Source organism: Triturus cristatus, chromosome 4_1, assembly GCF_964204655.1.
Source record: "Triturus cristatus chromosome 4_1, aTriCri1.1, whole genome shotgun sequence".
Classification (NCBI taxonomy): Eukaryota; Metazoa; Chordata; class Amphibia; order Caudata; family Salamandridae; genus Triturus; species Triturus cristatus.
The window spans coordinates 1,103,538,437-1,103,566,365 of record NC_140585.1 but is presented as its reverse complement, the minus strand read 5'-3'; the positions used below and the strand labels follow the sequence as shown (position 1 = coordinate 1,103,566,365).

General features: G+C 42.4%; 1 protein-coding gene across 1 annotated transcript in view; it reads left to right on the top strand.

The window, feature by feature from the left end:
• The window catches only part of SLC2A13 (solute carrier family 2 member 13), a 1,405,836-nt gene that overhangs the window by 294,506 nt on the left and 1,083,401 nt on the right, over window positions 1–27,929 (top strand). The window contains exon 3 of the mRNA XM_085654105.1: window positions 7,980–8,188. Within this exon, the coding sequence (XP_085510231.1) occupies window positions 7,980–8,188 (209 nt within the window). The remainder of the gene's footprint in view (window positions 1–7,979; window positions 8,189–27,929) is intronic.

Below are 27,929 nucleotides of genomic sequence, written 5' to 3'. Positions count from 1 at the left end.
CTGGCATCACTGGTCAGGTGAACCTACCAATAAAAGAGCCTGAGTGCACGTGTTCATGGCTAGTTGTAAACACTGTACCTACATACCTGTGTCACACTTATTTACAAAGGAGGGGTTCTTGTTGTTTCATCAGGACCAAAAGAGAAGTTAAAAAGAGTATCCCTACCCTTACACAGTGTTGGGAGTATGAGTGCTGATATCTAATGATACCAGCACTCAATTTCAATTAAAAAAAACTTTAGTCGGTATGTGTAAAACAACAATAAAAGTATACATAGATAAAAAGCTAAATGCATTACACATGAAAGGAACACAATTTGTAAGAGATAGTACAAGGCGGCACTCAATATACAGCAAGGGAACACAATTGATCATGTCTAAAAACACAAAAATGTTTAAAAGGGATACAATCTCCATTAAAAAACTTTGTTGGGTCATCACTATATCGAAACAGCGATGCTTTTGCATATGTTAATTGCATTAATAATACAAAAGTGCTACATTCAAGACAATCTCGAGCATCATTTAATTCAGATAAGTATTTTAGGGCAGCAAAATGTGATCCATTGCCATGCGTGAGCACAAGTGGTTTTAAGTAATAACCTACCAGCACTCATACTCTCCAGGCAAGCAGACGCAGGGGTAGGTGACTATGCCTCACACCCTGCTAGCAATACTTTATGGCGCAGCATTGACGCAGGCTTCTGCTCTGATCTAAAGGGCAAAAATTGTGCAATTGTAAGGCTGGATTATAGGACAACCACATTAGGTTCTCCCCCTACTAGGTATTTTTTCAACTTATGACAGCGTGTGAATAGAATTTGGTAATCATTAGATACCAGCACTCACACTCCGAACCCTGAGTAAGTGTAGGGATACTCTTTTTAGCTTCTCTTTTGGTCCTGATAAAACTCCAAGGATCCCTCCTGGACCATTGAGGCGTGAAACATGTCGACCTACACGACCCATACTACCTGCACTCATCACTGAATTGTTTCTCCTAATCATTAGGAGCTAACAATTTAGACATTGCTTTCATCCTTACCAAGGGGATCCTGCAATAAATAGTTTTTTTGGTACTCCTATGGAATTTTTAACTCACTAGTTCACATGTCCCACACACCCGCACTCACCATCACGGCTTTTTGTACAAAAGATCTCCGGTAAAGAGCCCTCTTGTGGGGCCCGTGGGGTATTGCAGCGCCGACTCCACGAGGAGCAAACGCCCGATGATGAAGCATGACAATCTTACAGGTGTGGAAGGCCCTACTTCCTAAATAGGAAGATCCTCTCCCATGTACCATTTGTTCACCTGAAACACACTCTATTGGGAACGGTTACCCTCCTCTTATTTGCATATTTGTTCTTGGGAGCAGGGGTACTGGGCCTCTCTGCGGCTCCATGTCCATGTATTGTAATCAACTAGGCTGCATCTGTATGGTATGTAATAATAAAATACTACTTTTTCTTCCAAGTCCTTCTTCCAAACCGTCCCATTAATTGATTAGAATGAAAATTCCACTTCACCTCCTTTGGGGCAGTGGGGAGGGTGTTCAGGTTTATGCTAGAGGCCTTTACAGGTAGCTTTGCTTGGCTTTCTATAAAGCCCTTCATTGTATCATTAAGCTTTATATTGGACATGGGTCTCTCTGCAGGGTCACCCCCAAATGTTTTGTTTTCCCTTCCTGCTTTCTGAATTTGCTTTTATTAGAATTAGGACTCCGTGCACTTTACCACTGCTCACCAGTGCTAAAATGCTTGTGCCCTCTCCCGAAAACATGGTAAAATTGGCCTACACCTGATTGGCACATTTAATTTGCTTGTAAGTCCTGAGTAAAGTGGTACTATATGTAAATTAAATGCTACTATTGGACCTACAACACTCATTGTGCCAGCCACTAAAGTGGCATTTTGAAACATGTCTCAGGCCTGCCATCGCAGCCTGTAGTGCAGTTTTTAACTTCCAATTCAACCTGGCAAAACAAACCTTTTGTCAGACCTAAACCTTGCTTTTTAATACATATGTCACCCTAAAGTAACCCCTAAACAGCCCAAAAGGTATGGTCAAGTCAGGTCAAGTAGCTTTTATTTTGGTTAGAAACCATAAAAAGCATACATACATCTTTTTAAGACTCTCAGTGCATCTAAATGTTTCCTAAATGCCTTATTACAACACATTGGTCGAATCCAGTTCCTTCTAAAATTAACATAAGGAGAGCAAAAAAATGAAGAACGTCAAAACTAAATTTCATATATAGCGTTTTTGCCGAGTAGGGTTGGACAAAAAATTTAAATAAGGTTCAACACCTGAGCTCAGTTTAACAGTTAGAAACTGTAAAGATAGCCTTCCCATACTAGGATTTTGAGTGTTCGAGACACACTCTCAATAAATACGCTTCAAGTGCTTCTTGAACTTAGACCTAGCTTGGCAAACCTGGTCTTGAAGTGAGGGAACCAAAGGGAAAGTGGAGAGATTATCAAGTCCCAGCAACTCCCGTAGTCCCTCCCTATAATGAACAACTCCCTGCATGACCCATTTCCTTATCCAATAGAGCAAGGGTCTCAGAGAGCGGCTAAATGCTCTATTCTTTTAATGTCTATGACTGTTACATCAAAGGGGTACATTGAGGAAGACATAATAACATTCTTGTGAACTTGTTCTTGCCTAATCAATCAATCAATCAATTAATCAATCAGGGGTTGGTAGAGCGCAACTACTCACCTGTCTCAAGGCGCTGTGGGGAGAGAGGACTGCTCTTTAGTGTGCTGAGGTCATCCGAAGAGCCAGGTCTTGAGGTCCTTCTTGAACTAGGGCAATGCGGGAGATTGCCGGTGGTGGATGAGTAGGGTGTTCTAGGCTTTGGCCACGAGATAGGGAAGGGACTTTCCTCCCATTCTAGTCTTGTTGATATGAGGAATGGTGGCCAGAGAGAGAGCTGTTCTGATCGGAGGAGTCTTTTGGGTGCGTGGAAGGAGAGTCAAATGTTCAGGTGTGCAGGTCTGGTGTTGTGAAGGGCCTTGTATGCGTGGGTGAGGTGTTTGAAGGTTATTCTTCTTTCAACTGGAAGTCAGTGGAGATCACGCAGGTATTTGGTGATGGGACTACGACATGGGATGTCGAGGATCAGTCTGGCTGTGGCGTTCTGGACAGTCGGGAATTGCGAAAGATTTCCTTATTGATTCCGGCGTTGAGAGCGTTGCCGTAGTCCAGTCTGCTGTTGATGAGTGCGTGAGTGACGTTTTTTCTGAATTCGATTGGGATCCATCTGAAAGTCTTTTGGAGCATGGGGACGGTGTTGAAGCAGGTCGAGGGTACAGCATTGATCTGGCAGTTCATTGTGAGCGATGAGTCTAGTATGATGCCGAGGTTTTGAGCGTGGTCCGCTTGTGGGGGGCTTTGCGATGGCAGAGGGCCACCAGGAGACATTCCATGTGGAGGGGTTGGAGTCAAGGATAAGGACTATAGTCTTTTCTGAGTTGAGTTTCAGGCAGCTGTTCTTCATCCAGGTGGCGATGGCTTTCAACCCTTCTTGGAAGTTGTGTTCGGTGATGTTCGGTTTGTTGGTGAGGGAGAAGATAAGCTAGGTGTCATCGGCGTAGGAGACAATGTTGAGCCCGCGGTCCCTGACGACGGTTACAAGCGGGTCCATGTAGACATTGAAGATGGTGGGGCTGAGGGAGGAGCCCTTGGGCAGTCTAACCCACTGAGTTCTGCCGGTGAGGAAGGAACTTATCCAGTCGAAGGCCTTGCTGTGGATGCCAGTGTTCTGGAGTCTGGTGGCTATGGCTAAGGTGTGGTGGGAGACGGTCGAATAACGCCGAAAGGTCCAGGAGGATGAGGGCTGCCATTTTCACCATGGTCAAGGAGGGAGTGGATGTCGTTGGTGGCAGCAAGTAGGGCGGTCTCGGTGCTGTGGTTGCTCCGGATTCTAGATTGGGAGATGTCCAGGATTTTGTTAGCTTCGATGAAGTTTGCTAGATGGGTGTTGACAGCCTTTTCGATGACCTTGACTGCGAAGGGAAAGGGAGATGGGCCTGAAGTTCTTGAGGCCCAGAGGGTTTCTTCAGGAGTGATTGACTTCGGTGTGTTTTCAGACGTCGGGGAAGGTGGCAGTCTTGAAGGAGCGGTTGATCATTTGACGTAGTTCCGGTGCGATGGCAGAGGTGGCTCTGTAGAAGATGTCGTGATGGTGCTCTGGAGTGGATGCTTTTCATGGTCTTCAAGGTGTCTTCTGTCGTGAGCAGGATCCATGGAACAGTGAGGTGGTTGTAGATCATCTTAATCTTGTGGTGGAAGAAGGTGCTGAGTCTGTTGCAGAGGTCCTGGGTGGTTGGGATGTCTATTGCTTCGCTACAAGGTTTGGTGGATTCCTTGATGATGGAGAAGAGCTCTTTGGTGTTGTGAGCACTGGTGAGGATTCTGTCCTGGAGGGATTTCTTTCTTGTGGATTTGATGAGTTGGTGGTGAGCGCTGGTGGCTGCTATGTAAGCGGCGCGGGTTTCCTGTGTTTTGTTGTCTTTTGCGTCTTCTGCAGGACCGTCTGGATTTTTGGTGTGCAGGGGTGAACCAGCTTCCTTTCTTGATGTGTTTTCCACTGGCTTTCTTGAGGGGGCAAGTGTGTCGGAGCAATCAGTGATCCAGCGGTGGAGGTTCCGTGCTGCGGTGTTTGCTTCTGACATGGTCAGTGGTAGGGTGCTGACAAGGGTGGAGGGAGTAAGCTTGTCTTGATTGTTCACTCCCCACAATTCTGCTCATAGGGACTAACCTGGTCCATCTACCCGGCCCACGATCCATCACGGACAACCCGACTTTCCCTTGGTCTAGCACAACCATATGATTGTGAGTGGCGCTTTATGGTCTTACATGCTATATCTGCCTAAAACTTTGGAATTGCATATGTCTGGTTCTACTGATTTAATTTAATTTGTTTTTCTGTCATTTTATTTCTTAAAATTTACTCAATTTTTTTATTGGTTTGGGGTTTTTCTTGTGTTGTGTTTTCACTTTCTTAGTGTGTGTGTGCTGCATAAATAATGTATTATGAGGCTTTAAAACTGACTGCTTTATGCCAAGCTACCAGAGAGTTAAGTTCAAGTTAATTTAGTGATGTTTGTGGTTCACCCTGACAAGGATTGTGGTTGTTGCCTGAGTGACGATTCCAACCCCTCAACCAATAACCCAATTTCTTACGCTTCCAAACTGCCTCAGCTGATACTAGAATTTGGTTTAATTAAAGTTGCATGGAGGCGGATTTCTAACGTTTATTTCCAAGTTACTGAAAATAAAAGAAATTACAGTCAACGCCTAGTGTTTGGAAAATATTAATGTATGACATTATAATGAAGTTTGGTTTATTGATAGTCTGGGCTAATCACATGAGATCTTCTGCAAATGGCAGGTGAAGCCTTAGCTGTATCATTTTACCAACACGTGCGTCAACCTTTAGCCCTAATGATCTATGAGAAGCAAAATCTCAATTAATTAAATTAGCTTTATTTAATCTCCGTTTTCTAAGTATTCGAATTTGTGAAGTTCATTGAACCACATGTTACCGAGATTTAAGTGCTATAAAATTTGTAATGTAATCTGTACCTCAGTAGGCCTGATACAACTTTACTGCTTGAACCCCATATTAGCAAATTCACACCATTCTTTATTTTGACTATTTTTTAACGTTGGGTGTTCGAACACAGAGAGAGGCAATTTCTTTGTGTATTGAAGCACAAACAAATCAAATTTGTGTTGTAATTGTTAGATTTTGTAGAAATTTTAAATGACGTTTTAACTGAACCTCGTGGTTCTGCAACCTTGGTTTGTAAATGTGACTAATAATTGTTAAATTCTTCATTGTAAGGGGCTAGGAGTCTTGCGAGCATTTTTCTACTGAACTGCACACCTTGCTTTTATTTTTCTCGTGAGTAGAACCTTGCACACTGGTAATTCATAAGCATTTTTAATGTGATTTCATTCTAAGAATTGAGAACATGTTCCTTACCATAATCAGCCATCTGCAGAAAGAGTACATTGTGGAGTTTTGCCTTGTTTTTTATTTGCCCACAAACACTGTGCGCTTAATGTTTTTCTCCATCTTGCATTTAGTTCCATAGTCTCTGTCTTGCAGTGGCGGCTAGTAGGGAATGGGGGTGGCGAATTGGGGGCAACGACGGAGAGGGGTTGAAAATATTTTTTTTTTAAATGCACTTTCCTTTTCCACCGGCCGCAGCTCTCCTCCTCTTTTCTGCTCTTCCTGACTCCAGTCTAGAAGAAGAAGCTGTTGGAAGCACCCAGGCACACAGGCTCCCCTGAGCCAATCACAACGCTGCAATGCATGTTTGTGGTCGGTCTGAGTGCCGCGGATCGGCGCTCACATCAGGACAAGGAGCCTGTGCATATTCCCTAACAGTCTGTCCATTACAGTCTGATGGGGAATATGCATAGTAAGCATGACTGATTGGCGGTCAAAACGGCATGAAGATACATGTTCCACCTTCGCCACATGTATGTGAAAAACTGATATCCGTTGCAGTAAATATATAGGTTTTGCTATGTCAGATCAGAAAAATTAAAGGCTACATTTGCCTTGCTGAGATTCAAATTTGGGACTTGCAGATTACATACTATGTCAGCTTGAGTGTTTAGTTTGCAGAGCTTTCTTTGTTGCTTGGTCATTTATTAGCAGACTGGTACAGAACCTAATCCTCTATTGTGTTATGGTTTAGTTTTCTTCCCACCGTTCATTTATATTGTTTTGGATTACCATGGTGACACGTATGAGTGTCACTCAGACTAATAGGTCATACGTCAAACTTTCCATTCCCAGACTACTACATAAATGCCAAACACCATGTACCACATCATAAAGTTTCCTTCTGTGGGGTTGTTTTCAGGTGTGTTAGTCCAATTATTCATTGAAGCAAACAAAGGCTGCGTACAAGTTAGAAGACCTGATTAAAGGCATGGCAAACAGGCTGCCGGCCATCAATTATTTCTACCTCCTGTCTTTATCTCCACCACCACATCTAGAAATCATTGCCAGGCATCTGGGGATCTCTGTGTCTTCACAGTAGCCACCACGGCTCATGTGAAGGCACAAAATGTTTGGTGCCACATGCCATGTTTCTGATGGCCGTGCTCCAAACCTTTTTGTTATTTTCTTTCTGAAAAAAAAATAATGATGCCCCAATGCCCTGTGGTTTTTTCCAGGATGTGAGGGTCATAATTTTGTTTTAGTGCCCTGATTGAGTGTTGTCTAGTAGATGGTGAAGTTCGAGGTGGTGGGCTGCGAATTGCTTCTTGATGGCCATTCAATCAATTTGGCTGCTCAGACGATTCAGGTCCGCGGTGGGCTTCTTCAGCAGGGCGTTGATTTCTGCAAGTTTCCATTTATCTGAGAAAGTGGCATACACGATGGAGGTGTTGATGATGTGGGTCAGGGTGGTGCTAATTGGTGAAGCTCCCAGGTTGTTGATGTGGTGGGGACATGGATCCGTTTGGGCCACTGAATAGACGGTGCTCATGATTGCTGCTGTGATAATTCTGGTGAGGGTTGTCCATTCAGTCAGGTTGCCATCTTGGTTGGTGGTGGGTAGGTTAGCAATGAGTTCTCTGTGGTTGGGTTGGTGTGCAAAGTGGCGATAAATGTTTGTGATTTTGCTTTGGAAGAAGTTGGATAGGTTGTCACAGAGTTGCTAGGGTGCAGTGATGTTGTTGACAGTGGCTGAGGGCGAGGTAAAATCCCGTACTATCAAGAGGATTTTCTTGCAGCTGTTGCAGCTTCCTTTGATGCATTCCACTTATGCTTTTATGACCTTTGATTAGGGGCCACTTATGTTCACACTACAATTTTCCTTTCTGTCTGTGCCGCGTTTAGCGCATGTGACAAATAATCGCCTTATAGAGGTGGACTTTAAATAATTATGCTGCCAATTATGCTGTATTTTAGCATGTACAACACCGATTGATTTTTCATTGTTTGCAGGTATATGTTGGGCCTTTCAGCAATTCCAGCCATTATCCAGTTCTTCGGTTTCCTGTTTCTTCCGGAAAGTCCCCGTTGGCTCATTCAAAAAGGCCAGACTCAGAAAGCAAGACGAGTTTTGTCCCAAATTCGTGGTAACCAGACCATTGATGAAGAGTATGATAGTATCAAAAACAGCATTGAGGAAGAGGAGAAGGAAGGGGGAGCAGGTGAGTGTTTCCTTTTAACTTAAGAATAATTATGCGTCCATATTTGGATACGTTCCACCCCTCTGTCCATTAACCTGGAATAATGATATACCATGTTTCTTAATGAAAGCAATATGAATACATATTTTTTCATGAGAAAGATGTAATTGATAAGAGGTTTATTTTGGCTGGTTAGTCCAACGCTGTTAGGTCAAAATCTCCTCTGTGTTACTATCCTTCACTCTACTACAAAGAACCCATGTTTAATGCAGGTGAGCAGTCATGGCTGGTCGTGGAAGCTTTTGCATAATTATTCTGGCTTCTTACTGTTATTTGTCTTTGTTAGCTTTTACCTTCCACTTTCGCTTCTCTGGCAATACGTTTAGTCCTCAAATCTGTTAGTCTATGCAATGACTGTCGCCTTAGGGATCCCAGGGAAAAATAACTCCCTGGGCTCACTATCTTTCCAATGTACATATATTACTTATTGCTGCAAAATACTGAAGTATTTGACGTATTTTGAATGTGGCACTGAAATCTCAAAACTTTTGCCCAACTCCAGACTAAATAGAAATCAGCGGCCATATGTATCATGTGTTTGTGTGGCTGCAAATGTCCCGATTGGGCCATTTGCAACCATGAAAGTGTACTTTGGTATGTATGAATTCCAATTTGCGATTTGGTAACATGTTATCGAATTGAAATTTGTAATTATGAATACAGACTGATTAGGTATTAGGAAGGGTACGTTAAGGGCGTCCCTTCCTAATTCCGAATGGAATCAGTATGTAGGAATGTTTTGTGACCAAAATGCGGTCTCAAAACATGAATATTTTATCACCTACTTCAAGTAGGTGGTAACCCATTCGCAAATGGGGAGGGGTCCTTGATTGACCCCTTCTCCTTTGTCAATAGTAATGAAAACGTTTTATAGAGCAGGCTGTAGTCTCACAGACCACTGCCTACTCTTAATTTTTTTTTTAAACGGGCTGCATTTTTAAAAAAAGACTGCTTTATTTAAAATCAATCACAGACATGGCTTCTGCTGACCCCAGTAGACCACCATCCTGGTGATTTTTGGGTTTCCTAATGGGTCGCAAATTGCGACCTTCTTCATGAATATTAACGAGAGCGGTTGATTTGTGACCCATTAGGAAACGCAAAAATCACAGGGATTTTAATCTGCTGTGATTACCTAATTGCGATTTGCAAAGAATCGCAATTAAGTAATGGCTATGTCTAATAATGATGCATATGTCCCCAAAATATTACCTATTTGAGCTGATGCTATCACTGATAAATCTTACGACCAAAATGTTACCAGGGCAACCCGTAATACCATTAAGTTTATTTTCCCCTGTCTTTGCAGAATTCCAGACAGCTGTAAATAATACATCTATTTTTCTAATTCCTAATTTATAAAACGCTGAAAATAGACACACACGCTCAAATGTTTGGTAAGCAGGAAGATGTGTGTAGCATGACTAGCTGGTCCTGGTCGCGTGGATGGGTCGCTGCGCGCGGATCTGGCAGACCTGCAGATTTTAGCGCGGTCCTAATGGTACAAAGGCACACCTACCTCCAACATGTTCTCTTATTGATTCCCTTTCATCCTACCTGTCTGAACACTGGGTTGGGCAATCAGTGACGGTTTATGGGCACATCCAGTCCCAGAGTTAATTGACAATAGATGTGCTATCAGTAATGGTCAGAAGTGTGAATGTGTGGAATAATGCCACAGTCACATTATGATTTGTCTCTTTTTGCAAAGGCTTTGCCTGCAAACTGCAGCAAGGGATATGGAGCGCAACTATCGTGGTCAGTGTGACAGGTCTGCCTGCCCTTCTCTTTGTGAAATTACTGCCAGCAGTGACGTAAACCTTTTTCTCTGCTGGTCTCTGCAGCACGTAACATAGAGTGGTTATGAAATGCCTCTTGCTAGCTAAAGCATTGAGCACGCAGCAGTGTGAAGGCGCACGCTCCTACCGAGCACTAATATCATTATGGATATTGCACAGTCTTTTTTAGAGCCCGGACCATCCATCTTTATTTTGATGATAATGTTATCTTGATCACTTCACAAATGTCTTATGAAAAATCCTAAAGTATACAAATACAAAAAATATACAAAAATAAATACAAAAAATGTGGCGTGAGTAATTATCAGTGGCTGAGATTAATTCAAGCATTCCATACATCACTTTTTGTACTCTTTATTATGTTGAACCCTAGTACACATTTGCTATTCTCTCTACTAAAACATATTAACAACCACTTGCTTATATAACATCCTGCAATGCATGTATACTACCTCCTGCCAATTTCCAACTTGTCCGTGCTTCTGGCTCATTTTTACACTCTACACTTGTGAGTTTCAAAATGGCGTCACTTATTTTAGATCTCCCTCACAGACTTGGGGGCAGCTCCCTTTAGCGTCTGCCAAACCAGTTTTATTTTGAAGGCTCTACCCAGCTTTGCTAAGTAATAAAAAGTGGCATCATTAATATTTCATAACACAGTGGTTCTTAGCCCTTTTGACTTCTGAGGACCCCCAGTTAATCATTACAGGAACATGGGGACCCCCTTTGAATCATTATTGAAATCTTGCAAGTAATTACTGGTAGCTGGGGTCCCTGGCCCAAGCATTTTTTATTTGAACCACAAAACAATACATAAAAAATACAGAAACAACCATTCATCAAAAATACAGAAATGATGAAGTATTTTATTTAATTCACAAGTTAATATATAAAAAAAACAAATCAACAAATTTTAATCGAAATAGGATAAATAGAGCGTTTCTAAATTCAATTGAGGCCACTCATCATCCATATTATATTCTATTTGATTCACTTACAGTGCTCCAACTAATCAATCTGAGGATACTAACCAGTGTACATGTGGCTTCTTTATTTAAATGCACCTTATTGAACTGTTAATATTAAATTAATTTTCTAAGTAGTCACAGACCCCCGGAGTATATGTCTTGGACCCCTAGGGGTCCCCAGACCACGGGTGAGGAACCCCTGCCATAGGGGACTAGTACAATCGCAGTACTGTGTAAGGTACAGTGTTTTCATTACTAAACATGAAAACATGCGTATGATCAAATGTCTTTTTTTTAGTCTTATATAGCACGAACTAGACCCATCGATATCGGGTATCGGAGCGCCTTACATAGCACCAGTTTCATTAAACAAGGACACATTAATTTTTGTTAGGCACTGAGTGATTAAGAGATTTGCCCAGAATCACTGGATGTTGAGCGTCGTTGCCGAGAATCGAACCCGGTTCCCCCGCTTCGACGTCAACCGCTCTAGCCGTATGGCTACATCCTCTCCCCAATTTGTCTTTCGTTTTCAAAGTTCAACAACTTTAAATATTTTGTGTTCATACTGACAAAGCATTCATAATCTGCCAACTGATCCAAAAAGAGTATTAAATTACCAGTATCCCTGAGGTGAAGCCAATATGGGACAAACCTGCTCTGCCAAATCCTGTATCCTATACTGGATACCCAATCTCCAAATAGCAAAGCAGTGTTATTTGGCAGTGTTTGTGTCTCAAGTCTTTTTCTAGATTTGCTGCTTCCCAGTGAAATGATAAATCCCTATTGCAGATCCACACCTGGGTTACAGCCCAGCGCAGAGTGAGGTATCAAAAAGAAACAATGGAGAAATTCCTAATAAAAGAAATAAGAATTTGTTGGAGAGCAATAGGGGGTGCAACCATTAATCAAAGGAGACCAAAGAAGATACTATAGTGATTAGAAAAGAAAAGGCCAATACAGCTCCCACAGTTGTCCAGTGTATGACATTTATATCATAATGCGCCTCATTGCCCGTAAATGCAGTTTTCATCGGTATGATTTTTTTTACATCCGTCTACTATATTATACCACAAGAATCTACGGCATGTGCTAAAAGTGAACAATAGACAAAGCTTTCACTTGTGAATTTGTTACTGTCACTTTTGTCTTTGTCCAAACACTCCATTTTCCAGGGGATACGTTGTTAGGTAAATGAATGTAACTCAAGGGGAGGAGATCATTATGCTAAGGGAGAGAGAAATTGCAGTAAGAACATGCATAAATAACTTTAATATGTGCTCTTGTGCACCATGTAATAATCACTATATTAATCATTAATACTGGAAGAGAGTCAGATAGATACATATTCATAGATTCATGTGCAAAGACTAAAGAATTTGGAAACCGGTTATCATGCACTCTGGCAGATTGGAAGGAAGACCTCATGGCTTGTTCGATACATATATATTTACTTGTATAAATTGTTTCTCATGCTAACATGAGTTTAGTTCATTTTATCCTTTTTGTAACATTGTATGTGGTTTTCCTTCCTGGCACATTTTTGGAGTGAAACAAATGTAATGGATGAGTCCCTTGGGTATGTTTTTCAATAGTAGGGTTCAAATGTGTTTTAGGTCACTGTCTGAATGTATTTAACCTATACCCTATATCTACTTCCAGTTTCTTTATCTGCCTCAAATCCCCCTTACTTTGTGTGCTACGTTTGCCCCTTCTTTCCCAGCGGTCATGTTAATTTATCACAAATAGATAGAAGTGCTTTTCTGTTTTTTCTTTAAACGGCCCTGAGGGGTGATACTAACTCTAAATAGCCGTATTTCAGATTCTTGTGAACAAGTGATGCCTCTTAATACATGCATCTGGTGAATATTTTCGAATTAATTTTCCTGAGAATCATGTTCATGATCCTTATTTTCTTAAATTATATTCCCTTAGTGATATTTCTTCTATTAGTACAGCCTTGAATGTATATGCGTACTACAATATGGTCTATATGACATTCATGTTAAGCCACAGCGCCTTTCATACTGCCCCTCACATCCCTTACCCTTTGGCAGTAGTATCCAGGTTGTGTACACTTATAAATTGAATCTTCGAAAGCAGTGTAAAAAAATCAAATAACTGCTTCACCTAGTTTAATGTAATATCAATTAGCTTCTCTGACAGTCCAAGTGTAATTAAAACAACGACGTGTGTGAAGATTACTTCTCAAGCTTATCAAAAATGTAATTATAGCTAGGTAACTGTAAATGGTGATGTTTTTCACAGAGGGGTTCTGAGTGACATCAAACAACGCAAGAGGACCTCTCATGCTAGTGCCATGCAGGGAAAGACTAGATAATACCACAGATAAATTTAGTAAAATCTCTTGACTTCACTATTCAGTGGAAGACTTTTCCCCAATGCACAGTAAAGCGTGAAGAGGAAGCAACACAGACATCTCAACTTCTGTAAGGTCCGGTGCAGGCTTTAGTTCCTCATTTGTTCCAACGCTACAAAGACACATGAGGATTCCTGGGCACTTGGACCTTCTATAGAAGGCATATGGACAAACCGTAACGGCAAAATCCCCAACTGCTCACCCAGCACTTGATATTCTTCAAAGAGCTGTGAGTGGTGCACCCCTTCCTGCATGACTTATTTGGCTTCATTCCCAGTTCCAGGGAGTGAAGTGGTGGTCGTATAATATGAGAAGTTTTGCTGTTATCCATTTTCAATCTTCTACATGCTTCTTAAGTTATAAAACAGAGGATAACCACCTTTTCCCTTTCACCATCTTCTTGTAAAATTATGTATCTGTTCCCCAACAGGAACCTTTGCTCTCAATCCTCAAAAGGAAGCTGCAGATTCTGCTATCCTCAGAAGACAGCAGTTATTGGATTTTCATCTGTTCTCCTAGCATTGAGAATTATGTGATTTCTAGACATCCGGGCCCATTTTACATATTGGCCACCTTACTAATTAGGCAGTGGAGTCTATAGTCAGGGACACCATTATGCAATGTTTGCCATCTGGAGAGGAAAGATGAACTAGGCTTCTGTGAGTACTCACACTCGCCATTATTTGGCGCAAGGTCTTGGACAGTTGCTCTCACCAACCCCTCCACTACTATTTGCTTCATGCTCACCTGGCCGTTGAGGTCCACTGTGAGGTTGGTGCTGTCCTTCAGCCCCCACGTCAGAGGTGAAGTCCAGGACAAGGATGGACTTTAACTTAGCGTGGCCACATCCACAAATGTCTTTAGCTATGACTCGGAACCCGCCTTGCCTTTGGTTAAGTGAAACTCCTGCACTGCCTTGTCGAGTGCATTAAGACCATTGTAGACCCTTCCAGAAGGCCATGAGAGTGAAAATTGCCAAGCCCTATGGGAAACCTTTTCACAAGCGCATGTTGTGTAATTGCTCATGCTCCAGAGAATGACGTTTGACATTATTAGCTGGATTCCTAAAGCAAATTCAAGATTTGCGTTCAGAAAAATTGTGTTGGCTGAAGAGCTTCCAAACAGGTCTTGTTTATTTATTTACAATGACACGATTTATGCAGTAGTGGGGCATGGGCAAAGTGGTCAATTGACAATGGTCACCTCCTTCCCAGTGGTCCCCTGGTAAAATGGAATTGTTCTCACTCTATCTTTGGTGAATTTCCAATGAGAACTTCTCTCTACCTATCCTGTGGGCCCTGGGGCGTTGTGCAGGCCCTGCAGTGCGCCCCCCCCCCCAGCATTTGAGGGGGCCCACACTCAGGCCAAGGCCAATGAATGTCTGAGAGATATGAGAGAATCAGGGGCCCCATGTGACATTTTGCATAAGGCCCTATCATTTTGCATTACGCCAAGAAGTGTGTCCTCAATATAACTGTAATTCCATATAGTTTGGCATCATTCAGGCTTGAATTAGCATAAAATACACAATACTATTCAAACTTGTTCCAAATAAAGGGACCCAAAATATGTCTGTGCCTGGGCACCAAAAGTCCTTAAGATAACACCGACCACATTCTACCTTGATAACGCCGACCACATTCTACCTTAATAACACCGACCACATTCTACCTTAATAACGCCGACCACATTCTACCTTGATAACGCCGACCACATTCTACCTTAATAACACCGACCACATTCTACCTTGATAACGCCGACCACATACGCCGACCACATTCTACCTTGATAACGCCGACCACATTCTACCTTGATAACGCCAACCACATTCTACCTTGATAACGCAGGTGTGAGCTGAGAAAATGGTATTACAATCTGAGCTGGGCCACTTGTCAGACCTCCAGATTTCCCCGATTTCACGATCATCTGACCACAATATTTGTCTTTTCAACTGCAAAACTCATATGGCCCTGCTGGTCATCACGTTCATTCCCTGGCATTTGAAAGTGAGAGAAATGCTGTTGAAAGAAAGACGAGAAAACGAAAGTAGCACTTTTCTGGCAAAACTCTGTAAAGTGGTGCTGAAATGTTTGAGTGTGAATACAACCAATCTGGCCTCTTTGTCCTGTTTCATTTATTTTTGACTGAATGTGGACAAAGAAAGTCTTCCTTTCTTTTCTATGTCCCGAGGTTGCACTTTGGAAGGGAACATATCTGAAAAAGACGACATTTTCAGCAATGTATGTTTTTTCTCTTTTGGATCCCTTTCACAGGGGAACAAATGAAGGAAAGGAGAGGAAATAGAGGGTAAGACCCGTTTCTTAAATTCACGGTTTTCAGCAGGTGAGGAGAAGCGAGATAGAGACAGAATGAGGGGACAGAGAGAGAGAGGGAGAGAGAGAGAGAGAGAGAGAGCGAGAGAGAGAGCTGCCCGTGGCCTCCTTGACACATTGACAAATGTGAGCTGCAAGGACTAGTATCACGGTAAGAGGAAGGCTTGGTTTTGAGTCAGTGCCAAGCAGTCTTTAGGGTACTTGTGGACATTGCGGGGGCTCATTTAAGAGTTATTTGCATAAACCTGCTTGTCTGCCCCTAAAATACAGAGGTAACACACCACCTTCCAGAGACACCTGAATTATCTGCCTCCTAACCACTCTGTGTGCATGTCTGTCCCGTATCCTGAGAGCTCTGAATCCACATAGTTTAGTGGTACAAAGTTAAAATCTGCATTTAGTTGGAGCTGTTGTTTATTGTACCCTTCTGTTTCAATATTAGGTTATAATTTAAAGCCTCTAGGAAAGCATTTCATGAACTAGGCACACAACAGAGAAACAACCTTTGTTTGTTCTCCAAATCTTCCCAGTTGACAATTTGAATAAAAACGCAGACAGCAAACCTCTGCTGTGACTCGCATATTCATCACATATTCCTTCAATATTATTCAGATTTTCTGAGGTCACATAGTGACAAACTCCCACTAAAAGACACCTCGGCTGCAGAAGGTAAGCCGTACCTGCAAAAGAGGAACCTACCTAGCTAGACAGTCTAAAACATTTCATGCGCTGAAGAAAATGTATCTAACCGCTCAACCTAAATTGAAATAGGTTTAGTGAAGGGCCCAGAAACCTCCATCTGTTGAAATCATGCTGTCTTTGCCAAATCATCAGAAGGTCGCTGAATGGCAGACTCAAGAATTAGTCTGAGAATCAAACTGGATATCATTGGAGCAGCGTAATTTAGGCCCACCCTCCATCATGACACTTTTCAACTTTGTGTGGTGTATTTTGACCATCAGCGAGTTCCTTGAGAGCGCTTCAGGTTTTCCTTGACACACATTTCCCATCAGAGCAACAGGCTCTGCTTGCAAGGAGGTGGGCCAAACTGAACAAGTAACCACAGATGAGGGTGACTACTGCACTCTCCAATCACATTACATGGAGACCACGGTCGGACAGGGACAGAAAATAGGCCAGGGCCCCAAAATAAAAGTGACTGCTATTAGTGCATCAGGTAGCTTAAAAAGTGGCCCACATCGGCATATATGGCAGTTTTGAACTTTCGGAGACACTATAGGTGTTTTGTAACATATGCATGAATTTGTGTTTGCTACAAACAATGTTTGGGGTAATATCAGTAAAATCAACAGTAAAAATCTACCCACCAGACCATAAAACAGACTCATGAACCACCCAAAAACCATCCCATACACTATCTTATCCGACCGGCCCCTCGGGCACTGCCCAATTGCCCTATAGGCCAGTCTAACCCTAATGGATACTGGTATTCAGTCAAACTTATCTTGAGAGTTTAGGAGCACAAGCCATTATTCCTGTGCCACTAATGAGGAAAAAGTCTACAGCCCCATAAAGTCTGCTAAGCACCTCGTAAATGGGTTCCTTTATGTAACATCTTTATGTGTTGTGTGTTTGGGTCCATGTCTGCTATTCATGGTGACTGGGTGTTGAATGTCTTTTATGTTCTTCAAGGTACTTGCATACAGCACACAATGGTGGTCCCATGCCAGTTATCCTGTCCCTGGAGCAGCACCTGGGGTGAAGCTTAGATACCCTACTGCAGTTTCACCTTTTCTGGTGCAGGGCAGCTGCTGATAAACAGTGAGTTTGGCTTTTGCACATAGTGGGAATATCAAAATGTTGTTTTTTACCACAGATGGCTCTGGGGCTTGGAACCTCTAGCCCCAAGTCAGCACAATTCCACACAAAAAAGGATGAGTAGCAACCCTGTGCTATTTTGCTTGACTTGACCTATGATCCAGAATAGTACCACAAAGGAGAATATAGCAAACACTATCGACACTTTAAACATGTCGATGTCAAAGCTGAATACTCTGCTAAACCAGTTTCCATTGATTTAAGGCTGATAAGGAATGGTTACAAGTAAAATGAATTGAGGTAATAATACCGCCAAGTTTCCAATTCTGTGCCGCAAAATTTCCATTTTTGTGCCGCAATACCCTGGGGGGGGGGGGGGGGGGAGGGAGGGGTCTGACTCGTAAACCAGACCTCACAAGGACATTTCTGATGTAAAAATAGCAATTTTAATTCTGTGTACCCGAGCTCACCTGTTCTGCATAATTCTCCGCCCCCGTACAGCGTCACTCCTCGCTTGCTATGACAGGCGAACTGAGAGAAAATCTCTTGCCGGTTATGGCACTCTGAACTGGGGAACGCCTACACAGAATACCTTGTCGTTTTAATGGCGTGTAAGAATAGAAGTCTCAAAGACATAGATAATTAAGAGTGTGATTGATATTTCTAGTTTCTGTTTGACCTGAACTAGCCCATGCTTTGTAGCTCATAATTCCATTCAGTTTGAATTATTCTTCGTGCGTTCGTCCGAACGTTCACTCTCTCATTTATCAGGTTACGTCCAATAGCAGATTTACTTATTCTCACATTGTATCATTCTTGAGGAATACATAAAACTTCAACAGCTACCATATACATATCAAAACTGGTTGTACTTTTGCAGTTCTTTGTGGACACTTGTGATTGTTCAGTCTACATAAGTAGTAGGCAGGGCTTTAAGTGGGATGGAAAAACTAGAGGGTGGGGTCTCTCAAAGGGGCGTGGCCGCTGTAATTAAGGGTGTGACTGAAAAACACTAAAGATAAAAATCTGAGATTAGCATAGTGTGCAGCCCGACTGGTATTTTGCTGCTTCTGTCATTGCATCCAGATATATTATGCAACAAATAACATGACACCTACAATAAGTCAGGAATATTGGCTTTGTAATGGTTCTTAGTTGTATATGGTAACTAAGCACCAACTACGCCTTCGTTGTATATAGCACTGAAAATACTTAAGTTCTGGCATGATGAGACTGTGAAAACTCAAACGAGTCTCTTTGAAGTTACATCAAAGGCAGTGATGGGTCGTATGGCTGCAGCGTTAAGATGATTTTTATTCACCCTGAGAGCGAGGGCAAAAATGGAGAGCACGATAGAGACCCGTCTCATCACCAGCGTTTTAGAACTGCATGTGCTGAGTGCCGGCAGGACCCGGTACACTTAAAGCCCTAGTAGTAGGTTTCCTGAGAGCTTTTAATCTGAGTGATGGTAAGGGTTTCACACCAGCCAGTGGTAGAGCGGGCTTCAGGATGGAGGAGATTCCACCTTGGAAACTAGACATCTTGTCCCGGGTAGCGGCCACCATGCCTGGGCCAGAGGCAGCACCATTGTTGGGAAGCATGTCTTACCCAGGCAGATTATACCAACAACTTTTTATAGATTTCCGAACAGTCCCAAAATACTATTCATGCATGAAGGCTGGTGCAGACATCCTAGGACATCAACAGCAGTAACTGAAAGTGTGACGAGAATAAAATGACGGGTGAACATGTAAACTATGGTTTAATTGATTGTTAACCTTTCCTACTTCTTTCATGGTTGAAGCATGTTCGTGAAGATGCTGAACTCACTTTTTCATCTACCCTTAAATTACGTTTACCCCCACTTACGGAAAAACCTGGAAAACAAAAGCTTGTGTTGTGCCAGTTTCTCACGCCCACTTATAATGCTGTTTGACAGTCTTTGTTCTGATTCTGTCACTGTCCCTCAGCTCACTTCTCACTTAAAGGGTGAGTCATGTCCAGAAATGAAACTGTTGTGCTAGCCCTTAATATTACCCTTTTCAACCCCCTCCTCTAGCCCTGAGGACAGAAATACCTGACCTCTCACAAGAAGTCCTGCTTGTCTCTATGGCAGGCTGACTGAGTTGGTTTCTGCTTTGTACCCGAATCTAGAATCTCATTCTTTCCTTAGAGCATGTGACAGAGAACATTCTGTAGGCAACTGGTTGTAGGACCTTTCCAAGCTCCAAATGTGTAATAGAACATTAGGATCAAGTGAGCCTCTATCGAGGATGATCTGCACGGTGTCATATGGTCAGTCTCTTAGCATCTGTAATTAGGCTGGCAGCTGAACTGAGCCGCTGTGATGAGGGCATGTGACTATTTTTAAATAGCTACCACTAAGTGACCAGGCAAGAAATGATAGATTTTGTTTTATGTGGAATTCGTTTTAGGCAGGTTTGGAAATTTGGGCAAAGTGATGTTTCAGCATGAAGAGCTAGGGCGATGCAGGAGCAAAAACATTTTCAGGCCATGGCAGGGCTTGTTTTTCAGCTGTTTTTGGTAAAAAGGTAGAGAAACTGCCTTGTTGGGACTCAATATGAGGATCATCAAACTGCATTACAGGAGAAAAAGGGCATGACTAACCAATGACATATGCTGGAGGAAATGCAACTACAGCACAGATGAGGCACGGGGGAGGTGCACAGCCTGATAGCGTAGGAAACAGGCAGAAAACCTGCTGGGATTCACCTGCTCTGCTTCTCCTAAACAGTTTACCCTGTTCAAACGAATCATCTCCCTACCTCCTCATCATCTTCATTGACACCGAGGCGCTATGCCAGGGCTGCTGGAATCAGGCATCAGTAAAAGATCAGATTATGAGACTGGTTTAACTACATTATGCAAAAAGAAAATGCAAATGATCTATCAGTCACCAGACTAATTGTCAGCCTTTTATGCTATTACATGAAAATTCTGCAACACATTCTGTGGCATTATTTGGGTATTTTGGCACGTAAAGATCGTGTTCTAGGACAAAGCATAACTTTATGAAAACAAACATTTCCCATGCAATAGGTCTCGCTTTTACGAGAGTTTAAGCTCTTGGCATTGAAAATGACAATGTGTTTTATTTATGTTTCAAAAACCAAAACATAAATAAAAGGCATGCAGCTCACATTTCGCCATCTACTGTGCCACCAATAAACAGAAATAACTCGCACACAGTTGTACACCTGCTCATGACGTGGAACGCCCTGCCAGCTCAGGGGGCTTAATAGAAAGCTCATCCTTGAAGAATCTGTCCTATTCTCTTTTTTTTTTATAAATTCTTTTTATTGAATAAGAAAAACTAAAATATGATAGCGTATAATAAAGTGACACAGTGCATTCATACCATAACCACCATCAATTTATCAATACATTCCAACATTACCATTACATTACATATCGTCAATTTTACATTGTGACCATTAATCTCACGAGTCATACATCCCTGTATAGATGGATCAGTAAACGGTACACATAACATTCCCCGTGCTCTGTTCCATTCCCCTAAATCTTGCTCCATCCCCAGTCCATATCGACTTCCCAATCCCGGAGTTTGGGTGCCGTGTCTCTCTTCCAAGCTCTGGCTATATTACGTTTCGCTACTACATTCCCAAGGGGTACCCAGATCCTTTCTTTAGCCGTCAAGTCAGTCGCATCCCATATGTTGAGAAGGCAGAGTGGGGAGTGACTTTCATACTTTTCCCACAAACTTCCCACATTTTTTAGGTTATTTTCTTCCAATATAACTGTATAGCCAGGCATTCCCAGCACTGATGTAGATAAACCTGTCCTATTCTCGGTGCCGGTCGCATGTCTGGAGCCTCCCTGCATCCCCCCCAAGGCTTAGCAAATGATAACCTACCCAACAGTCTGCGGTGAGACGGACAGCTGTCACAATCAATGGGGAGTTTCAGGGCCAGGCTGCTTTCTTTCGAAAACACATACCTCTGCATAATTAAAATAAATATACTTGCAATGCCATAGGTCTCATTGCGAACAAACGGCCGCCATTGTCCCGGCGGCTTCGAAAGTGAAAGTGGAGCACGTCGTTGTGGCTAACATAGAAAAAACTCAATAAAGGAAATAGTACACGTACCGTGTAACAACCAAGCAAAGTGGCCAGCAGCCATGGGAGGTTACAAATGACAACATGGCCGTACTAAGGAGGGACTAACAAGCCTATTCAGGAATCAGAACACAGCATTTACGAAGGAAAAAGACACAGGCCAATTAAAAATATGGGCCCCCCCCCCCCTACTGAACTACAACAGACCATCACTAGAGCAGTGCTGTGCGCTGGCTCAGGCTCAACCTACAAAGTTAACTGTGTGCGTGTTCAACAGATTATTGTCAGAATGTTATTTTTTTTTAAAACTTTACCTGTGCTGGACAGGTGTTTTTCAAGTCTGGTTTAGGGAGAGTCTTCTACTGGGATGGAATATAGATTGTACAGGCACTATAGCCATGACAGAGAGAAAAGGAGAGCGGAAGTGGACCATTTCAGGTGGGACATCCAGCTACAGGGAGGAGGTGGCAGAGAAGCTAAAGTTAGCCTCATCCCATATGGGTGAACTCTGAGCCCTTCACTCACCTTTGTGACGGGGGGATTTCCCAGACTTCACAATGTCTGGATTACTGCGTAGATGAAAAGTGATACCCAGACTACAAAGGTTATATATTCTGAACATAACATTTCTGCACAAATGATTCCGATAAATTAAGCAAGGCTGGAAAATGAGGTGGAGATGTCCAAAGTATATTTTACAGACTTGTGTCTTCCTTTGACAAGAACAGATTGCCTCTGATGGTTGCAACTCATGTTTTCATTCAGTTACAGAAGTGAGAACTAATTAGTCTTGTAAGCACCGCTGTCAGTCACAGCGCATGTGACTAAGGGGACTCTGAATTATGCAACATGAAGTAATGTTTACAACTCTGGTGAACACATCCACACTTCAGATAGTAAGACTGTGGCTTTACTGCCCTATAGATTGTAAACGGTTGAGTAATAGTAGTGAAGGCGGTGCATTAAATGGGTAGTTAGTGAGTACCTGAACAAGACCCATCAGGGTATCAGAGCGCTGTACATTGAGGTTGAGAAGTTGCCTGGTAAAGGAACAAATCCTAGACCTATAGGCGGTTACATTACATGCCCATTGCAGAAAATAATAGAGATAAATGTAGTTCCATCAGATGAACATTGCATGTTAGGTAAGTAAGGTCAATGCTGTGAAGCGGATAAAGATCGTTTGTATGGTTACAGTTCTATTGTCGCAGGTGGCTATTCAGGAGCAATCCTTTCACTTCTCTTTTAAATGCAGCGGTCGAGGGGTTCGTTCTGATTTGGGGAGGGAGAGCATTCCATATTCTTAGAGCAAGACCAGAGAATGTGCGGTGGTAGGTTCTCTTCTATTTGAACTTTTGTGGTTTTAGCAGTAAAGGGTTTGAGCTTCTTAGGGCTCGATTCCCACCAGATAGTTCGAGTTTATTTGCCAAGTAAGTAGGATGGATGAGCAACAGGAATTCTAGGTAGCAATCGGGTACTCGAGCATTTGCATATTTACATTTCTGTTTCAAGCACTGATGTAAGGGTGTTTTTGCAATGGAGGAAAGGAGTCAAAAAGAAAGGAATCATGGCAGTAGAATTGAAAGTAATGAATGAAGATACTAAAATGCATGAAGGGAGGCAGGGGCGGCTTCAGGTGAAAACTTAGGCCTGAATGAAGTGGAATTAGAGGGGGGAGAGGAATTACAGTGGGAGGGGGTGTAAGTAGTTGATTATGTCCAGGTAAATGCCTATATTCTAATGAATTTAAGTGTTGGAAAGATATCCATAACATTTCTTAGAAAATCCAGTTTATATTTTGCACAATGGTTTTTAGTGAATTGGAGCACGTGGCTCAGCTTTTCAGTTTGGATTAGAAGGCATTCAGTTTGATTCAAAACACCACGAGGGCTTCCCTCACGGTGAAGAGGCAATTCATAGAATCACAAGGTTGTTTTTTTTTTTTTTGAGTCTACTTCACACAGAAAAGCTTCATTGAGCATATCATCATTAAGAAAGCAGTACAATGCATGTGTCTACTAACACCAGAATGATCATTGTCTGGGTGAGCAGGCGATGTGTGATCACAGTGTGTTTCACAGTTTATTCCTGGCTCATGACTTTCGTCTACTATGAGGAAATGGGAGGATATCGAGAGCGGAATCACGCGCAGGCACTCAGTCGATGGAGAAAAAGGTGTTTTAGGTATTGTGACAAATATGACCCACAATCTCACATGCATTTTGCAAACCGAGGAACCCACAGTAATATTCACTTTCATCAACGAAAGGGAAAAATGGAGCCCAAGTGCAATCTGACTACATTTCAGACCATATGTCATCTGCAAAGATCAGTGGGATTTCTGTTACTATTGATATGTTGCAAGTTGGGAATTGGAGTTGTTTAACATCCTCTTGAAGGTTTCTGTTCAGTTGTCCATACCAATGCTGGTAAATGCCCCATCAGGCAGTTTGATCACTTAGGGCCAGATGTATCAAGGCTTTTTGCATTCGCAAACCGGCCGATTCACAGAATTGTCCCGTTTGCGAACACAGAAATGCCTTATGCAATGTATCAAACGCTTGGCATTTGCAATATGGGTAATGGCAATTTTTTTGCAATTACCTCAATTGCAAATGCAGTTAGGGAATCGCAATTTGCAATTACCTAAATGCAATTCATGTAGCAATCGCTAAATGCAAATTTGCATTTAGGAATCGCAAATTACCACCAACTTCAAGTTGGTGGTAATTTGCGAATTCCTATAAAAATGCACATTTTTGCATTTTTCTAAGTGCCATGTGGGGCACACACATGCCCTTAGGGCATGTATGTGTGCCACATTTGCACACTTACCTTTTTTGGGGATGCATCAGGGTGGCTTTTTGGACCCCTATCACCCTTGTAATTTCATTCGCAATTGGCGATTACCAATTTGGTAATCGCAAATTGCGAATGTCTTCCCATTCATTCCTATGGGTCTCTAGGCCCATAAGAATGAATGGGAAGGCATTCCTTAATAGTGAATCGCAATTTGCGAATCGCTATTAAGGAATATGTAGGAATCGCAATTTTTTTTGCAAACCCTACATACATTGCATTTTTCAATTCTTAAATAGCAAATCAGTAAAATTCACTATTAAAGAATTAAAAAAGCAATTCTTGATACATCTGGCCCTTAATGTTTTCAGTGTTGACGAGAGCACAGTGGATTGGACTGCATTGGTGTTCCCGCTCTAGCTACTGGGGAGGTGTGCAAGTACTAACCCTTCAGATGGTCTCCTTTTTGCCACATTATTGAATGCTATCATGATGAAAATGGGTTCGGTTCTTTCGAGAAAAGATCAAGTGATGAAGCCCATTCAGTCATGATGGGGACAGGAGCCAATGAACCAATAAGGAGGGCAAATTGGTCCTGTGAGTAATAGGAACATTTCCACCCTAATTCTGGTGTCTACTGTTTTGTCACTGCACTATGATCTAGTTTCCAGGAGCTCTGCGCAAAGACCCAGTGTATTGACTCAAACTCAGTTTGATCCATTCTAGCCTGAGTGAGAAGAGTTTGGTGTTTTCTGCCATTTGGTAGAATCTGGTATGCTAACCTGTTTTGGTCAAGGCTTGGTGCGTGGCCGGAAGTCTTTCTGAGGCTCTTGAACTATGTGAGCACCAAATATAGCCGACTTGACTCTTATTTCCTCATCCCATCTTGTTAAATCATATTCTCAACAGCTCTAATACAATAAGTCATTTTATGTTGAATGTTATGCATTTCCTGAGATTGACTGTTCTAATTTGATATTATCCATGTCAATTTTGATCAACGCCTGCAACTGTTACTATATTTTGGGACCTTCTGTGTATGATTTCTGAACTATCTTTTTTTGTGTGCCCTTTTAAGGGACGGTGGCATAAGTAGCAAGTTGAAAGTTATTGTAGAAGTTGGCGAGGTTGTGGTTGTCTATAGGCATGGGAAGGCCATTTAATTCTAATTGACTTAGTCAGTTTGTAATCCAACTCATATGCTGGAGATACCCAATGTTTTTTATGTCTAGGTTGGCCTTTAGGGCTATCTATGCCTCACAGTTGAGATTATCCTCTTCTAATTAGCATGTGAATGGAGGAGATCTAAAAATTTCAGGTAGGCACGGGTGCTTGGATGTAAGGTATAGTTTATGTTCAGTGGTATTGCAGGTTGTATATCTAGCGTGAGTTATTGTAAATGTGTAGCATAGTATTGCTTGCCCCTTCCTACTGAAGACTCATTTATACTTGAATAAGAATACTGATGGCACGAGAAGATTAAATACTTGAGGTTAGGAGCCTTTGAGATAGGATTTATAAACGTAAAGAGATTAAGGGCCTGATTTAGATCTTGGCGAACGGGTTACTCCGTCATAACGGTGACGGATATCCTTTCTGCCGAAATATAAATCCCATAGGATATAATAGGTGTATATTTCGACGCACAGGAAATCTGTAGCCGTTGTGATGGACTAACCAGTCCACCAAGATCTAAATCAGGCCCTTAGGATCCTCATTGACATTCTATCATTTTTGTCGACAAATTCTGCAGCCAAAAACCCTGCATTTAGTAAGCCATCTATTAAAATTCTCTTGGGCAAGGAGTCACAGGCTTGAACGTTGAGATGCACATATGACATTCACCCAGATCAAGAATAGATGCCTCATTAGATACAGTTGATATAAGCTCTAGGTACGTGAATACATTGAAGTAAGAGGATGACAGTGCCTATCCCATTTTATGTGATGATACCTCATTATTGCTGTCCTAGGTTGGGCGAACCTGAAAGACTGTGCTCTGCGTTATACTGTCTTGTTGCTTTTTTTTTTGGGAGATTTTTTATTAGCTGTCCTGACATACCCAAGTGTGGGGTTGTCATATGTGGTGGTTCTGCCATGTTTAAAGGTGGTGGAGGGAATGCAGTCAGTTTAGTGCCTGCTCCACCTTGCCTAATGATGAAAAGACATTGACCTGCCCGCCTTTCAAGGGTAGGCGGGGGTATGTTGTCATGTTTTTATCAGCCTTGGCCAAGGGTGGGAGAGGGGCAGTTATTTTAGTAGGTCTCTCTCTGCCCTAAGTGTGGGTATGTTGAAGATTGGATAGCTCCACACTCCTTGTCCCAAGCAAGGAGGCATGTAGGGCCCCCACCTAACTCAAGTCTGAAGGGTTATTTAATAGCTCACTTCCTTGCTGAAGAGCAGGGCGTTTACCTGCAAGCTTGCACCAGTATAGGAGTCTTTGATAGCCTGCTCCTCTATAGACCAGGCGTGGACCTGGTGCTTGCCACTAGCTTCGCCTCCATCTGCCCACCTTGTCTGAGGGTTGGGAGAATTTTAAAAAATACATTTTGGGACAGCTGCCCCAGTACCATGCTTGCAAATTAACATTGCATTGGGCAATTTGGATTTGACTTAAGTCTCTTTCCCCCTCATGTTTTTGAAGGTGGTTCAGTTCTCAAACAGCTGGTGGCTGAGTTGCTGCCCTGCTACTTGAAGCTTGTAGGTAACAGGTGTAACTTTCAGCTGTCCCTGGCCTCATTCGCCCTTGAAGATACATGAAGGATGTCCAGGGCAGGAAAGAGCCACCCCAGTGCTCTGTGTTTGTTTAAAGTCTCCCAATGTTTGTAAATGCTATGGAAGGGTGGGTATTGTGGTGTCTTTGTTAGCCCTCATGCTGCCCAAGGGTGTGGAGGTTTTCATTCGCCCCCCCCCCATTGTCAAAGGAAAGCATATTTCTTGCATTAGCGTGGTCCAAGAGCAGGATAAATTGTGCTCTTTCTCAATGGTGGGGTGGATATGTTTTGCCCCTCAGTTTACCTGAGAATGGAGGGGTAAGTTTTGTCACACACCCCTGAGTTGTCCTAGAGTAAGGTATTTGTGCCATTCTTACCCCACCTTGTCCAAAGGGTTTCCCCTTTTCCCCATGGGTTGAGGGTGTATTGTGCCCTGCCATGCTCAATAATGGGGGGTACATTTTTTGGCTCCTCTACCTTAACCTAGGGTGAAATGGTATTTATTCTCACACTTTTGCTTAAGCGAGGTGGTGGATGTCGGGTCCCTGACTTTGCCCATGAGTAAGGGGGTCTTTGATTATCCCTGTCTTGTCTTAGCATAGAGGTTTTCAAATTTGTTTGCTCTAAGCCACCCTAGGCAAATTGTTTTAAAGTTGGACCCTAAAAGAAACTGGGTTATTAGCTGAGAGTGCTGGAAGCCCCATTCAAATCATAAACACAATCCTTGTCAGGGTGAACCACAAAAGTCACTAAATAAACTTGTACTTAACCCTCTGGTAGCTTGGCTCAAACGCTGTCAGGTTTAACTTGGAGGCAATGTGTAAAGTATTT